This window comes from Lampris incognitus, chromosome 10 (assembly GCF_029633865.1).
Source record: "Lampris incognitus isolate fLamInc1 chromosome 10, fLamInc1.hap2, whole genome shotgun sequence".
Classification (NCBI taxonomy): Eukaryota; Metazoa; Chordata; class Actinopteri; order Lampriformes; family Lampridae; genus Lampris; species Lampris incognitus.
The window spans coordinates 17,597,197-17,615,214 of NC_079220.1; the positions used below are offsets into that span (position 1 = coordinate 17,597,197).

An 18,018-nucleotide genomic window follows, 5' to 3' on the forward strand; every position below is an offset into this window, starting at 1 on the left:
GGCTGAATAAAGGGGCGGGGGCTGGGGTAAGGGAGAGGAGTGCGAAAGAGTGAGATGGGCAAAGCGCGGAGAAGCGCATGCTGCACAGGTGTACCAGTTTGAGGGGGGGGGGGAAGGGTTAAAAAAGGAAAACAGATAGAGAGACAGTTTGTGGATGTGGGGGAATGGTGGAGGGAGGGGGAGAGAGCATGCATGAGGGTGGGATCCCTCTGTATGGCACTGTAACCAACGGCACACGTGGATCACAGAGGAGGGGGGAAGAAAGCTGGAGGTTTACACTGGACGCGGGGAAAAGACACGAAAAAGAAGAGTTTTTTTTTGGTTTTTTTGTCCCTCCACCTATAAGAAGAGAGCGTGGCTTGAGGGGGCTGTCCTTGACAACAGAGCACATGCTCCGAGCCGGACTCAGATGGAGACAAGTGTTGGGCAATCCAGATACTGTTAGTCAGGTGTTTGTGTCTGTATGTATACGTGAGTGTAGTTACTCAAGAGGCTTACTCAACGACTCCATCCTTAAAAGAAAAACCAAGTCTGATACCCACAGACACGTCTTGGCTGCGGAAGAGGTCTACTGGAGCCACCGACACGCATACTCTCGCAGTATGAGGTTAACGCTGGGAGCCAACATCACCGCCGGAGCGAGCGTCTGAGTTGCCTTTTCACAAACACACGCGTGCACTCCGTGCACGCTGCTGTATGGAGGCAGTCACCTTGCAAAGATAGACAGAAAAGAAAGATCGGGAGAAGAAGGGAAAGAGAGAGAGAGGGGAAGAAGAAAACGTGCATCCGAAGAAACAAGGATTCATAAACAGCATTTAAAAAAGGGGGGAGACGCAGAGGGGAGCTTTCCTGGAGAATCCAAAGACAGGGATATTTTTCCAGAGGAGGGAGAGAGTGACAAACTAGAAGAGGGAGGAATGGATGATCTCTGCAGTTTAAGTGGCCTGGACCCTCTCTGGGTAAGTGGATGTGTGTGTGTGTGTGTGTGTGTGTGTGTGTGTGTGTGTGTGTGTGTGTGTGTGTGTGTGTGTGTGTGTGTGTGTGTGTGTGTGTGTGTGTGTGTGTGTGTGTGTGTGTGTGTGTGTGTGTGTGTGTGTGTGTTCACATTTTGCAAAAACAGAAATTCAAATGGCAGAAAAAGGTAAACTTACTGAAGTGGTAGAAGAGTTAAAAGAACACTTAACTGGACACTTAACTCTCCTCAGCTAGTGCTCCAAAGTCTTCACGCTGCTGCACCTTTGTTGCACATCGGTGTCTTCAGACAGTCTTTCATTCGCAGACAGAGTAAGACAGGGCTGTGGTAATTGTGTATGGTAATGACCACGAGATGGGAGACCATGGCACTTTGTGCAGTCCCCTGATCCTGACAATCTGGCAGCAGTTGAAAGCAAGCAAGGGGACAGACCTGGTTTTGTGAGGACTTTTCAGGTCACCGAGTGATACTTAAGAAAGGATTTCAGCTGTGGCCACAGCATTCATAGTGCAACATGATGTGTGTGTGCTTGTGTGTGTTTGTGTGTACCAGGTTTTTCTATCCTAATGGAGCCGCCTACCTTGTGTGGACATTTTATGGGTCCCCGTGAGGAAAAGGGTCTATTTCAGGGTTGGGATTTGGGTTTATGGTTAAGGTTAGAATTGGGATTAGGTTAAGGTAAGGGTAAGGGTAAGGGTTAGGCATGTAGTTACGATGGTTAAGGTTAAGGGCTAAGGAATGAATGTAGTCAATGAGGGTTTCCCACAAGTATGAGGGAGACATTGTGTGTGTGTGGGGGGGGGTCAGATTGACAGGGGGGGGAGATTCTGGGAAGGGAACTGCTTTTTTTGCTGTCTCAGAGCTTCTATATCTGAGTCACCAAAGAATCAGCTTATGATTAACAGACTTGTGACTATTCCCTTCTCAACAATTTAGCAATTTAGCCCTCCTCCCCTTCCTGTCACTTTTCCTCTGTCTGTCACAACAGACACACACACACACCCGTATAATGCACATGCTTAGCCCGTAACTCAGACATTAATGATTAGTCATGCTACGAGGCTGCTGCTGTCCATCTAGCCTCAAATAAACCGAGGGGACCGGCGCCGTCTGAACCTAGTCCAATCATTATCTTCTAATTTGTACATACCACTCTCTCTTGCAAACACACACACACACACACACACACACACACACACACACACACGCACGCACGCACGCACGCACATGCACATAGCTCAACTCAGCTCTTGCTTAACAAGACTCGTTTCATTTTTTGTCCTCTTATCAGTCGTCCATGTGGCCGCCGTCTGTTCCTTTTATTGATCTGGCGATGGGCATGTCTGTCTTTAGCAGTACCCTGTCCAGACAACGCTGGCTAGGATCAGGTCCTGCTGTGTAAGGGCGGTCCCGAGTATACAAAATGTTCGGGGAGACTTTCACACCAGAACGTAAAACCGAGAGTGATTCAGAACAGCGTTTTCCACACAAGAATCCTGAAATGATTTCACAGAAGTTAGTTAATCATCAATAGCTGTGGATGATCGGGCTATTTAGCCGATATATCTGCAGTAAACCTCTAACGCTTGGCTTATGGCGAGTGATTATTTGGGCAATGAGTCAACTTTTCACCGAGCTCGGCAAACACCCTCCGGCAGAGTTGAGCCATTAACCGGCGTTAATGCGTGACTCTCAGAATGACCCATTTTGAATAATTACTACCAACTATAGTCGTAATTATCACTGATAGCTGACGTGGATAGAAGATAGATGAGGTGTTTTTACAATATATACACAGTTTACAGTTGTATTGCTATAGAATCCAGCGGTGGCCCGGGTCAATGACCGTTGCCTGGACTGTTTTTCATAGCAGTCTTGGCAGCTTGGTGCCATCGCTCGTCTCATTATAGACGCCGCATCAAGTGCAGCGGCGCCCCCGTTTAGCACGCTCCCGCCAGAACACTTGCCTTGCCATTGACTCTGTGCTTCCATTGAGGAGCTGTCTTCTGGCGCATCGCTCGGACGGCTTTGCGGAGCGTGACACGTGCCGCTGTTCACACGAGCCGGCGTTGCCGCTACAGCAACACTGTTGTGAGACGGAGGGATGACACCGCGTACTTTCTACAGGCATGTGTAAAGCAATCTTCTCCTCACCCACTGCTGCGCTTGACCGTCCCTTGACCGCATGATGCAGCTTGCTCGGTATTTAAATTGGGTTTTGACCGACGGAGCGAAAAAGTGAACCTTCTAGAAAATGCTCTTTGACCCTACCCACAACTATTCAATTAGTAATTAGTAATTATCCTTCAATCCGAGTGCCACGGTTTTATTATATATATATATATATATATATATATATATATATACGTATATATATACGTATATATATATATATATATATATATATATATATATATATATATATATATATATATATATATATATATATATATATATAAAGATTGCTTGTTTTGTGTTGCTTCATGGAACGATTCGTGTCGTGCTGTTGGACATATTTTTGATTTGTCCCCTGCAAATAATTCAGTGAGGGACATGGTGGATGGGCAAAGGCATGTCTGATCCAGTTCTGCAAATCCATTGCTACCGCTTTCACTTTAAAGCAGTCTGTTGGTCTCAGACTACTGTGTATCGACGGGGGTCTGTGAGCGGGCTCAGACATGGCAGCCAGTTTGCACGGTTAGCCCACTGAAATGTCACATGCATCTACGGCAGGGAGAAAGACGGTCATCGGGTTAAAATTATATTCTGCACTCTGTAGCCTTAGACCATATAGATACCAAGTTAACTCACTGAAGGAGACATAATTACGTCTCTTCCTCCCTCTCTGTCTCTCTCTGTCTCTCTCTGTCTCTCTCTTTGGTAGTCTTGTGGTAAACTGTTTTTCCTGAAAATATGTAAATAAAGGTCTTTTTAAAATTCAAATTCTCTCGCTCTCTCTCTCTCTCTCTGTCTCTCTGTCTGTGCGTGTGTGGCTCTCTCTCCATCTGTGTGCCCCTCTCTTTCAAAATTCAAATTCAAATAGCTTTATTGGCATGAACAAAAAATATGTTGTTGCTAAAGCAGTTTGCAGAAGATTAAAATATTACATCACATTAAATACACATTAAATTCGCATTCACTTTCTCTGTCTCTGTCTCTGTCTGTCTGTCTCTCTCTCTCTGTCAGTCTGTCTCTGTCTTTCTCTGTGTCTGTGTCTGTCTCTGTCTCTTTCTCTCTCTGTCTTGCTCTCTTTCTAATGCGCGCACACACACACACACACACACACACACACACACACACACACACACACACACACACACACACACACTATCTGTTACTTTTTAACACTGTCTTGTCAACAGGAGTCAAAGTTCTATAAATCAAACTCTTTATGTCTCAACCAGTAAAGCGGCGGTACATTAGCTGCAGGTAGGGGAACTCTCTCACCTGTGACTGAACCTCCTTTAGCGCTGATCCTAAACGGTAACGAGTGCCAAGTCCCTTTAGAAAAGGAAAAGGTGATTCATTATACAGGACACTGGTTATGCTCGATATTTATTTCAAAGGCTTGTTTAACTTTATCAGCTTTATCATTCGCTGACTTTACTGGGCCATGTTGTTCTCTGTATGTTGTACCGATGATGTGGTTCATATGTTTTTTGTTTTTTTTACTCTTGTCCTGTTTGTTGTGTGTAGGCGTGAACACACATAAACTAAAAAAAAAAAACACACACACACACACACACACACACACACACACACACACACACACACCAAAACAGGGTGAATTCAGTTCCATCTGTTCGTCGTTACAGGGACTTGTGAGGCTCCTTTCGCCATTAAAAACCGCATTTTGGTCAACATCTGTAAAAGCAGAATGCTGCAGGACTGCAAGAGACCTTTTTCTGGCGTACCTCAACAAGCAGCGGCCCAATTACAGCTTGAGCAATCAGGCGGACAAAGTGGAAATGTTTTTGTGAGGGCCATCAACAAAAACCCTTAAGCGTCCAAAGTCTTATACCCCAACCACATTAGGACCCTGTTTACTCGAGTCCAAAAATGATCCTTTTCGCTTAAAGTATTAATTCTGTGCACAATAAAAAGTCTGCACCCTTACGCGCTGGGCAAAAGAGGATCTCTAAATTAGGTTTGTGGGTTGATAGATGTGATGGAGGTCTCACTACATTTACACAACAGCTATGTGTGGTTTGAGGTTGCGGCCTTGCAAATTTGCACTGTTCATGAAATAACGTACATTTTCAGCTGTCAGCGAACTCGGAGGCTGGCCGATTCACAGATTCAAACATTTTTCGTTTAGCAAAAAATGTAGATGTGGAAGCCGTTGATCGGGAGATTATACATGTAAACCGTGCCATTAAAACTGTTATATTATCTGCCTTCTATCTATCTATCATTTCATTATCCTATGTTAGGTGAGCTGACAGGGCCCCCCCCCTTTTCTCCCCAATTGTATCTGGCCAATTACCACTCTATCGAGCTGTCCCGGTCGCTGTTCCACCCCCTCTGGTGATCCGGGGAGGGCTGCAGACTACCACATGCCTCCTCTGACACATGTGGAGTCGCCAGCCGCTTCTTTTCACCTGACAGTGAGGAGTTTCACCAGGGGGATGTAGCGCATGGGAGGATCATACTATTCCCCCCAGTCTCCCGCTCCCCAAACAGACACCCCGGCCGACCAGAGGAGGCGCTAGTGCAGCAAACAGGACACATACCCACATCCAGCTTCCTAGGTAACACGGGGATTCGAACCGGTGATCCCCATGTTGGTAGGCAATGGAATAGACCGCTACGCCACCCGACCGCCCACTGACAGGTCTTTAATATGAAGTTCCCAGCTTAGAAAGTGTTCGGGCATGGCTATCCAAAAGATATTTCCAGTGTACTGGACCTTCTTCGTGATGTACGTTACGTATGTAATGTACATAAGAGTCATAAAAAGCTTCTTTCTGAATTTAATAATTCGGTCACTTTACATCGCAGAGATATGGGGTTTGGTCTATTCTTCATGAAAACATTTGCTGAGTAACATTAACTGGATTACCAGCTTTGTAAACAGCCAGTTCACATTAATTCAGACATGTATAGAAGGGCTTGTGCTTTTTGTGCGGAATAAACCGCCGTTCTTGCAACCCCTTCATCATGTGGCTGGGAGGTTCGTATCCCAGACTCGACGTAACCGGTCACGGCCTGAGCGTCCACGGGGTAAGGCATTCATTAGGCCACCCTTACCCGAGGGATAGTGGGTGTAGATCGGCGTAGTGTTCGGGGACTCGTCATTCTCCAGCGACCCCTCTGGCCCACCCGGGCGCCTGCAGCCAAGCAACTGAAAGCATTCTCCCTACGCGGCCTGAAGGTGATGCAATCCATGCGAGGCTTCAGCGTGTAAAATAGCGAGAGCAGCCGACACGAGTTTGAAGGAAGCTGGTGTTACGACTATCTCCTTCCTGTGGAAACGTGAGCCAGGGGAGTTATTCGACAAGAGTTCCGGCCATTAGCCATTGGGTTAATCGGGTGGGATAAGGGGAAAAACCAGAAATAAATTTATATATAAGAAAAAGAAACAGCACAGTTCTTGACAAATGCTATGAAAATATTCAGAATGCTTATACAGTTAGAGCCAAACCACCGCTGCGCTGTCCAGTTCTGATCACGACACTGTTCAGCTCACTCCCATTTTCTGTCCAGTCCTTAAGAGGAGCAAGCCTCTTTTTAAAACTGTTAAATCTGGTCCACTGACAGTATTGAAACGCTGAAGGGGTGTTACTTGAGCACAGACTGCGGCATCTTCCATGAGTCTGATTTGAACAAATCCACAGAAGTCGTCACAGCTTATCACAGTATCCACATCCCAACGAGTCCTACATAATCAAGGATGTCAAGGATCGTGTCAAATGCAAGAGGCTTGCTTTCAGGAATAAGGACCAAGTGCAAGTAAGATCAGCACAGAGGGTCTGAACCAGAAACTCAACACAGCAAAAAGACAATACAGGGAAACCATTGAAAAAGGACATCTGTGCAAATAATACAAAAGCAAATAATACAAAAACTGTGGCCCACTAAGAAATCTATTACAAATATGGCCTCACCAGGAAAACACTGCACATAACCGATGTTCGTACTATGACAAATGACTTGAACAACTTCTACATTAGGTTTGACTCACATGATTTCTCTTTAGAATGTGACAGTGTCATTAACAGCTTAACAATTGATGATTGTGTTCTAAGGATAGACGTTAGTCCCAAAGGCGTCACAAGACTATTCAAAAGAACAAACACCAGTAAGGCACCAGGCCCTGGTGGTGTCTCAGCTTTCCTGTTGAAGACATGTGCAGAGGAACTTACACCAGCCTGGGTCTCTGACCTTCAAATGTCTGTTGATTCACCTACTATAGTTCCATCTCTCTGGAAAAGGCAATTACCCCTCCTCTTCCAAAAAAGCCTGTCCCCAAGGAAAATAGTGGGTATAGACCAGTGGCCCTGAGCCCTGTTGTGATGAAGTGTCTGGAATGATGACGGTGTGGAGCTGAAGTCAAACATAAATGGACAGTTAGATTCTTATCAGTTTGCCTATACAGACAATTGTGTCACTGATGATGCAACGCTAACCATAATACACTTTATTTTGCAACACCTTGAAAACACCAAGGCCTATGTCAGACTGCTGTATGTAGACTTCAGCTCTGCTTTAATACCCTGCAGCCACTCTCTGCACATGTATCATCAGGTGGTATCATTCCTTTTTGACCAACAGGACCCAGCAGGTCCGAATGATCCAGACATAATTTTTCCTCACAAATGGGAAAAATGTACTTCTACTTTTTTTTTTTGGTCTTGATTCGCTACTGTTCTGTACTGCCTTTAGTTGGCGCTATGTCCCATCAAAACTGTGTGTGTGAACCGTATTTTGATTTCTTTAGGTTACAGGGTCACAACCTTTTTCCCTGTCTTGTGGGTTAAGTAAATCAGTAACCATATCAGAGATAGTTTACACAAGTTTGTAGAGAGCAATGGTTAGGTCAATGGTTGTGCATGCTGAGTGAGCAGAACCGGCGTGGTATACAGAGTTTGGACACTCTTCATAGCCTTTGACCACACACAGATGCTTTGCACCTGCCGATATCACATCTGTCTAATGTGGGGGTAACAGAACAGCTGAATACTCATATTGATTGTAACTCAACACAGTAAATGGCCGACAATAAGAACATACCACACAGACATTTCATCCATCATCTAGTAGTCCTTCGGTGGTGTAACCAGGTTAAAATTAATGTTTTTATTTTATTTTGTTTGAGTATGAAATATCACCAAATCCTGTCTGTGTGCTGTTATTTGTGTTTACTACATTTTATTTTATGTCATTATTTACTTTTATGTATGTTTTATAACGACCGTCATATACGTGTACTGTCGCTTTAAGAGAGAGGTCTTGTGGGTACACGGAAGAGGGAACGCGGGAGAGGCCATTTTTTGTTTTGTGGGAGGAGTCTCAAGCAGCGATCGAGCCGAGCACGCGTGTTTCTCACCGTAGCACAGTTTTTCTGGTTGAGGAGAACGTAACCTTGAGTATGCCTGTAAGAAGATACTGCAAGCTGTGGGATAAAATACTTGTTTATCCTTTCTTACATCGGAGTCCCGTGGACGGTTTCTCCTTCTAACGCACACGAGTGAAGTCCGGGCAGTGGTTGAGCTTCGACCCCCACGTCCGTAAGAAACACCGCTCCCGCTGGAGGACTGGACGTTTGTCGAAGGGTTGAAACCAAAATAAATGGCAAGGTGGGCCAAATAGAGTCCTGTGTGTGTCCCCCTCCTTCCTTGATCATGATGATGATGAGAGACTGAGGGCCCCCCACAACACCTGGGGCCCCACCCAAAATAGAACACAACGCAGAGCTAATGATGAGAGTGACGGGCGTGCAGCAGGCTGACCAGCATAGAACAGCATAGGACTGCCCCGTTACAGTGGCATTGGTGGGAAAAGGAATCGCCGCCCTGCCTTTACAGTCAGGACATTGTGGAGAGTATTTTCCCCAGCATGATAAAGTACAACAGTTTTTCGGTGCTGTAGGACTTGGAGTGGATGGAATGAACAAAAAGGCAGCTTTTTCATTCTGAGTCATGTTTCAACCCGTTGTGTTTTAGGACTGGAACCTCACATGGTACACCCCCCATCCAGACCTGACCCAGTGTTTCCAGCACACGGTGCTGGTGTGGCTCCCGTGTATCTACCTGTGGCTGTGCGCACCGCTCTACCTTCTCTACCTGTGGTTCAGGGACCGGGGATGCATCTCGCTGTCCGTCCTTTGTTGCACCAAGACAGTAGGTTTCACCGCAACATATCATGTGTGAGGGAGTGTGTGTTTGAGCGACATGGTGGTACATCAGTTTTGTTTTGGGTTTTTTTTTATGTGTGTGTTTTTTCTGTCTCTGTACACAGCTCCTTGGTTTGTGCCTGGCATCTTTTGGCCTGCTGGAGATTTTCTACCTACTGGTGAAGAAGAATGAGGAGATCCAGAAGCACACGGTGTTCCTGCTGAGCCCCATCGTACGAAGCCTCACCATGGTACCGTATGACCCAGTCACACAACAGTTTCACAAAAATGCCCCACTTCAAAACTTAAAAAAAAAAGGGTTGTTCATATAATCATGTGGTTTTGGAGTCCATAAGGGGGCCAAAGGGCAAAATTACCAGGAAAAAAAAAGTACCTAAGACATTTTACAGTGTTACAATTTTGTTTAGCAGGCGCTTTTATCAAAAGCGACGTATATCTGAGAGTTAATACAACTCAAGCAAGGATCTAGTCAGGAGGCGACAATGCAAGTAAGTGTCAGAAAACTAGGTTCAAGTCCGATAGGACATAGGGGTCAACAGGCAGTGCACAATGGCAATCATAGGATAAAAAGAAGCGATTTTTTTAAATTTTGTATTATTAAGACCATCAGGTGTGGAGATGTTTGTGAAAGAGCTGGATCTTTAGCTTCTTCTTAAAGATGGAGAGGGACTCAGTGGATCGAAGTCATTCCACCACCGGGGAACTACAGAGGAGAAGAGTCTGGCTAGTGACTTAGGGCCCCGTTGTGGTGGAAGTGCCAGGTGCCTTTCATTGGCAGAGCATAGTGAGTGGTACTGGGTGTAGACCTGAATGAGGGAGTTCAGGTAGGCGGGAGCCGTTTCAGTTGCTGTTTTGTAAGCGCGCTAAGGTTTTGAATTTGATGTGGGCAGCAACTGGGAGCCAGTGGAAGGATATGAACCGTGGAGTGAAATGTGCTCTTTTGGATTGGTTGAAGACCAGACACGCCACTGCGTTCTGGATCATTTGCAGAGGTTTGAAATTACATGCAGGGAGACCTGCAAGTAAGGAGTTGCAGTAGTCAATGCATGATATTACAGGAGCCTGTACCAGGAGTTGTGCTGCATGCTCAGAAAGCTTAGGGTCTAATTTTCCTGATGTTGTACGGGGCAAATCAGCACGACCAAGTAATCGAGGCCATGTGAACCTTAAAGGTTAGATGGTCATCAATCATGACACCCAGGTTTCGGGCAGACTTTGTGGGCATGAGTTGGGTTGATCTGAGCTGGATATTGATCTGTTGTTGTATGGATGGACTGGCTGGGATGACAAGCAGCTCAGTCTTAGATTTTCATGCAATATCAGTGATAAGGAAATATAATAGTTGTATTATTTTTGCAAAAATTATACAAGGTGTCAGACAGAAACCAGAATATGCCAACATCGAATCTTCAACTTATTTTAACAATGGTGACTTGAAAGATTTGCAAGATACTCAGCAATTCAAGTGCAAGATGAGGGGTCCTGGCATATATTTTCAGTATGTTTTTACAGGTTTTGGAGTAAAATTACACTTTTGCAGGAAGTGGTTTAAATTTTTTCTGCCTCGCTTTAGGATTGCTTGTAGATGCAAAAAAGAGGCGACCACCAATTTCTCAGAGGATAGAATATAAACAAAAATATCAGTATGAAAACTTTTGTGTTATGTTAAAAGACAGCCCATCTAATGGGCATGAACACTTTTTTTTCCTTTTGTTTTTTAGGGGTGCACAATGAGTGTGTGCCATATTCTATATGTACATATACCATGTAACTCGTATGGTACAAGAGTCCATCATGCATAGTCATCCAGCACAAATGCACAATTATAAACTGCAAGCATCTTGAGAAAAAAAGGAAACTGAAGAATAGCTTTAAACCAACATACTATATATGCTCAGCACACACATGTAGAACACCAGTATATAGCTATATATATAGCCGTCTGTAAACAAGTCAACACATTGACGGTGAAATTCCTCCAGCTGTGGTCGGTGCAGATGCCACAACAATCCTGGACTGTACTTGAATGGCTTTTTAAAGCTGAGCCAGACTAGATAACCCAGCAAGGCTGTTTTTTAAGGCACACGGCTAGACAAGATAACCAAATAATATCAACACAGGAAAGCTTTCTGGCCAGACCTGCCACAGGGTGTCAGGAAATGGCAAGGGCCTCACCAGACTTTGAATTAAGCTCTGTACAGTGGTGCTTAAGTCCTTTTTTTATGTGCAGCCTGCTCCACCAGTTCCTTGGGTAACTAGCACAGGCATCCTACTACATGACAGACAGTTTAGGTCATTTTATATACACTGTTCCCTGCACACAGAAAAACCTCAAAGTATGCCTATCGGTCCCATGGGTTTCCTGATATGTAACAAGAAATAACTATGCCGCATTTCCCAGACTATAACTCCATGTTTTATTACTCGTCTAGCTGGTCCTGCGACTTATACTCCAAAGCGATTTATGCAATGTAATTTTGTGGGACGAATGCGCTGCATTTCAATTTAAGCCACTAGATGGCACGGTATAATCTTCTCAGTCAATTGAAAAACTATCATAGTGAAGCACGGGTCGGGCAGGTACGGTTAAGCTTACTAGAAAATATCACGGGTTTGGGTGGGTGAAAAAGTGACAAAGCAGTGCTCTAATTAAGTTATAGATAGCTTACAGAAACATTGTGTGCTATAGGCTAGGCTGTGCATTACTAGTCCACCTTCTCTTCCTCTCTCTCCGTTTCTCTCTCTCGCACGCACGCACGCAGCTTTATCATCAATTTGCGATTGTGGTTTTGGTCAATGTCTGTTTTAGAGTGTTGAGGCTTCACCTACGAGTCCCCCCGCCCCCCCCAAATGGTATCCGTAATTTTTGTTTACACTGCCAAAGCTCTTTTTTTTTGGTCGGAAAGAAGAGGCTTGTGTGTGTGTGTGTGTGTGATGAAGAAGAGAGAGACAGAGTTTTATGTCTTTAATGAAGGGTTACTTGTTTTGCTGCTATTATGTTTATTTAGTAGCCTAGACCCAGACACTGTTAGGCTGAAATACAATAGGCTATGCCTTGTAATCAGTGCATTATGCTGGGCAAACAGCCCAAACACGAATTAGTGCAACACTGCTCCCTTTGCTGTAGCCTGGGCTAAATTTGGAGGTTTGCAGGTTGGTTTGGGTTCAGGTGGTTAATTAACGCATATTTTAGCAGGTCAGCTCAGTCCAGCTACGCAACAAAACTCGATCAACAATTCTCTTCCAGTGGGTGGCACGGTGGTGCAGTTGCCTCACAGCAGGACAATGCTGGGTTCGAGCCCCAGGGTAGTCCAACCTTGGGGGTCGTCCTCTGGGTGGCATTGGCATGTTCTCCCCGTGTCTGCGTGGGTTTTCTCCGGGTGCTCCGGTTTCCTCCCACAGTGTGTGTGTGTGGGTGTGGGTGTGGGCGTGGGCGTGGGCATGGGCCCTGTAATGGCCTGGTGGCCTGTCCAGGGTGTCTCCCCACCTGTCGCCCAATGACTGCTGGGATAGGCTCCCTGAGAGCAGGATAAGCAGTTTGAATAATGGATTAATGGGTTGGGTGGCACGGATTGGCTCATAAATTATTTAAGAACCCTGACCCATGCATGACTACTGTACCACCATATAAATGCGACTTATACACCGAAGCGACATATATATGTTTTTTTTCTTGAAACAACATGTTTGGGTTTTTTTTTTGCTGAGAGTGACTTGTAGTCTGGGAAATACGGTACTTCTTTTGAGGCAAAAGACATATAATAAGATATGGCCTGTTGAACCCTAAAACTTGAAGATCAACCAAGTCATGAAACTTAGTTTACTAGTGTCTCGACAACTGCAGTGTCATTTCCACCATCTGGCTCATCTTCAGTTATCAAGATATGTCCTCTGTCCTACATGTATTTGACAATTTAGAAAGTTATATAAGGGGACGGTGCAACCACGCACGCAAAAGGTGCAAGGATATTTTTAAAAGGCACCACTGAGCTGTACTGTCATTTCAGTGCTAAACCGCATAGACAGACAACAGGGTCTGAATCCTGTTGGATCAACGTACACATTAAGAATAAAACTGTTGCTGCAGCTATTTTAGAAATAGTCAGAAAAGTTGGTACTTTAAGACAGAAAAATAGAGGTTATGTAAATATTATGCTAGATATATGGATATATTATATACTCTGTAATGACAGATTATTCACAAAAAATTTTTTTTCATAATTTTTCAGACATTTTGTGCGTGACTTTTTCGTGCTCTCAGCTCCATCAATCTACTCATGTTTCTCTTCCTCTCGTCCTTTTCTCCACCTACCATGTGTCTTCAGATCCTGGTGGTCTCTGTGATCCAGTTGGAGAGGATGAAGGGATGTCGTTCTTCCGTTCTGCTTTTTCTCTTCTGGGCTCTGACGGTGGTGTGCTCCATCATTCCTCTGAGGGCCAACATCCAGCAGATCATTACCGAGGTACAGCCGCCGATGCACTGTAATAAGAACTGACAATTACATCAAAACCTGAACCTGTTCAAATATGGAGTCCATTAGCTGGCACTTGTTAACTCATGAGAGCTAAAATTTGTGTGTGTGTGTGTGTGTGTGTGTGTGTGTGTGTGTGTGTGTGTGTGTGTGTGTGTGTGTGTGTGTGTGTGTTCGTTCCATGTACCCAGTGGTGTACTGGCCAACGGGCATAACAGGACATATCCCGGTAGGCTGCCGCATCAGTGGGCCAGTGGACTGTCAAAAATATCTTTGACAGGCCATGACCCATGTTGCGTGCTTGTTCCGGAACTGGGCTCACCGGCCAATCAAAAACAAGTCAGGTGATGCGCATAATGCAAAAGTAGCACGCAGTAATAGTTAGATGGCCAATCAATGCCATGGAAGAAAATGTCCATAAGTCAAGGAGGGACCGAAAAAATTCAAGAAAAAGTGAAGCAGGCATTAGAGCACAGTCTTCCGAATGTAAACAAGCATGAAACCGCCCAGACCCACGGCGCACCTGTGCTACACGTGTAGGTGGAGCAAGGCAGTATTCAATGAGAACGGCGGGGGACCAGCAAATAGCGATTATCTTCCAGAGATTAGTCATATCCTAAAAGTGTCATAGCTAGCTAGCTATGGCATGTCCTCACCTCTATGACATTATTTGTTGTCCTTCGTGTGTGCATCAGTTGTGAGCTAGCTATGGCATCTCCTCCGTTTTGCGAGCTAGCTATATTTCCTCACTTCTGCAAAGTTATTTGTTGTCCTCAAGTGTATTGAAATACCAGTTGCGAGCGTGTCCTACTACACATCCCTCTCAGGTCTTTGCGACGCATAACCCGCACCGTGGGAAAAAATCAACCTAGTGTTTCGACATCAGCGTCCTCAAGTGGCCAGCAACACTATTTAAGAGGAGCAGACTGAAGCAATAAAGTAATGATAATAAATTTTATTTGTATAGCTATAGGCTACAAAACGACCCCACCCAGACAGCAAAATGAAACTGGGCCGGATCCGGGCCAGATGTGTCACCGCATCTGGTGCGGATCCACAACGGGATTCAAGGATTGTAAACATTCTTTCTCTTATTAGTAAACAGTCCACTGAAATCTGTTTCTAAAAAAAAATGATGCGAGAAATAGGGACTTCAGGTGCTGACTCTTGGCTCATTTTAGATCCACAAGGCCTAATTTAAAAATGATTTCCGACTTTCGTAAGGAGGCCACACCGGCCAGAGGCACGGGGCGGTCCAGGAGCGGATGCGATTGCTATAATGATCTGCCTGAATCAGCGCAGAGGCGGGGGGCAGTCGAGGGGCGGATGTGATTCCTATGCGGATCTGCCGGACTGTGGGCGGATCCGGCCCAGTGTCAGCTGCTGTAAGCGCTGCTTGTTTCTATTTAAACCATGTTGACGGTGGGTTACACTATAAGTTTGTGCCTACTAACTATGTCCTGGTATAAACATGTGCTACTTCCATTGCAAAAGCCTTTGAATACATTCAGAATGACCCGTCAACAATAAAAGACTATATTACCAGCAAGGACTAGAGTGCTAAATCTTGTGAGCTATGTCCTGTAATTACATCAAGCCCCCCGGGCTGGTCCCAGCAGATAATTTTAGGTCTGAATTTCTTTCCCAGTACACCCTTGCATGTACCCACATCGAGGCCTGTGTACCAAACCACTTTTGTTGACAATGGCGTGACAGCTAAAAAAAACCCCCAAAAAACAAAGTAAATCACTCTCATCTGTTGTCTCTTCATCGGTCCCTCTCTTGATCTCTCACATCATTTCTCCTACACAAAATAAGCTACATCTATACCCATCACCCAAGTTTTCCGGAACATAAACTAGTATCTATGTGCTTGATGTTGTCTATGGCAGAGGATTTGATATAAATTCAATTTCAACGGTTTGCTGTGTGAGCATTTGTTTGTGCAGCCTTGCGTAGTGTACAGAATGGGCTATTGAAGGCTTTTGTCTAGTCTTACAAATACGGCTCAGTACAGTATACATGGCAAGGTGACTTGGATTTGGCAATCTCGAGGTTGCCAGAAGAAAACAGATGCAGCAAATTTATATTCTTTTCAGGTAAACACAAATAGACTCAAACTTTGTCCCCTTATAAATTATCATGCATTGAGATTGCTGTCAAAGAGGACAGAGCACTTGCCCTTTAAACCACAGAAAACAGACCTTTCTTTTACAACGTGCACATGTGATGAGAACCTTCTCTGGTGAGGTAACTGGTTTGCTGCGGTACCTCACCTCTTAATGACAAGAAGAGACGGGACTTGGTCTTCCTGGGATCATAACACTCCTGCTCTGAGTCCAACATGCTAAAACCTCAAGGCCAGTGACCCGACCTGCACTGGGGATCAGATGCATTTCACAGGAATGCATCTGCACAGTGACACACTGCTAGTACCTAGAATTGAACTGAAAGCCTTTTTCGGTCACCAGCCAGTCTCTCAAAATAATGATTCTGATTCTGGTGTGTTACATGAGTGTGGAGCTCAGTGCATGATAAATACTCCCAGGTTTGACTCCCTGTGTTGCCAACCAGACTACTATTACTACTGTTACTACAACTGCAATTACTTGCTGCAGCAGCAACTGTGGCATCAATTCTGCTAATAGTAAGAGTAATTGTAGTAAAAGTACAGTGGGATATTCTGGTGGGTCTGCAGGGTATAGCGCAAACCATGTAGACCCAAGACCTCATTTGCTTTAGTTCCGGCTCGAGATTTGTGATGCGTGTTATCCTCCCTCTCTCGTCCCCGTTTTCCCCGTCACTGTCCACTGCCCTGTCAAATAAACCAAAAACTGCAAAAATTATCTTTATAGGGCAATAATTAAACAAGTAATTGTTATTGATATTTTCCCTGCCCTTTTCAAAGCCGCTAAAAGATGACGCTGATTTTTCAAGCCTGGAATCCTTAGCCAAGGCCGAGGAAATGGGACAGCCCATTCAGATATACAGCAGTGAGGGAAATCTATTGCACATTTGTATTTTAGACTAAAATAAATATATATGATTTGTAGGTACAGTGGGTATTATAGTGTTCCAGGGTTATTGCACAGTGCCACAGTGAGTTAACTGTTCAGGTGTACATAAATAGTGCAGATACGCACTTCACACATTGTACAAACACAGACGCATACAATATACTTACTGTATAACTACTGCTCACATACTGTCCTATGTATGCACACACACTCGCACACACAACACACACACAAACACACGTACGTCAGCTGTGGGAGCTGTGGCCACAAAGTGGTCAAACTAAGTAAACATTGGCTGGGGCTTGTGCACTGAAGAGCTATTATCATTGACCTATATTTACATGATTTACGATGACCGAGAGCACGAGGCAGAAGAGTAAATTGAAGGAATAATTTGATAACAGATGAAGAGTGTGATGTTCTCTGACAGCATGTAGTTACCAGTACCAAAGCATGAAAGCATTATGAAACAACAGAAGCATGAAAACTGCAATATTTATGTGTGTGTGTGTGTGTGTTTTACAAAGCAGTGTATCAGTTTATTCGCAGTAGTTAATTTCTATGGTACCCCCATCTCCCATGACTCTTGAGAAAGGTAAGGCTGTAGATTGGGGGGGGGGGTGCAGGAGTGTACTTCTACTACTACTACTACTTGCAGAAGTGTACTCCAGATGTTACACATTGTTATTTCAAAATAACTCAAGTCATATTCTGGTTTTAAAGAACTAGTGCAGTGCCGTTTGGGTGTAATCCCCCTCCGACCACAATGTGGGTTGCAATGGCAGAGTAGTGCTGGTCGTCCAGTCGCCACGGGAAGAACGTCTCTGTCTGTCTGCCTGTCTGTCTGTCAAGTCAAGTCAAGTCAATTCTATTTGTATAGCCCAATATCACAAATTACAAATTTGCCTCAAGGGGCTTTACAGCAACACATCCTGTTTTGCAACACAACATCATGCCTGTCTGTCTGTCTGTCTGTCTGCCTGTCTGCCTGCCTGTCAGCCTGCCTGCCTGCCTCTCGGCCTGTCTGCTTGTCTGTCTGCCTGTCTGCCTGTCTCTCTGCCTGTCCGTCTGTCTGCCTGTGCCTGTCTGCCTGCCTGTCTGCTTGTCTGTCTGCCTGCCTGCCTGCCTGCCAGTCTGTCTGCCTGCCTGTCTGTCTCTCTGCCTGTCCGTCTGTCTGTCTGTGCCTGCCTGTCTGTCTGC

General features: G+C 44.9%; 1 protein-coding gene across 1 annotated transcript in view; it reads left to right on the forward strand.

Annotated features, from left to right (window-relative positions):
- Positions 1–892: 892 nt before the first annotated feature.
- LOC130120009 (multidrug resistance-associated protein 1-like) overlaps positions 893–18,018 on the forward strand; it is a 57,224-nt gene continuing 40,098 nt past the window's right edge. The window contains exons 1-4 of the mRNA XM_056288621.1: positions 893–959; positions 9,139–9,315; positions 9,434–9,559; positions 13,655–13,792. Of these exons, the coding sequence (XP_056144596.1) occupies positions 918–959; positions 9,139–9,315; positions 9,434–9,559; positions 13,655–13,792 (483 nt within the window). The 5' untranslated portion in view covers positions 893–917. The remainder of the gene's footprint in view (positions 960–9,138; positions 9,316–9,433; positions 9,560–13,654; positions 13,793–18,018) is intronic.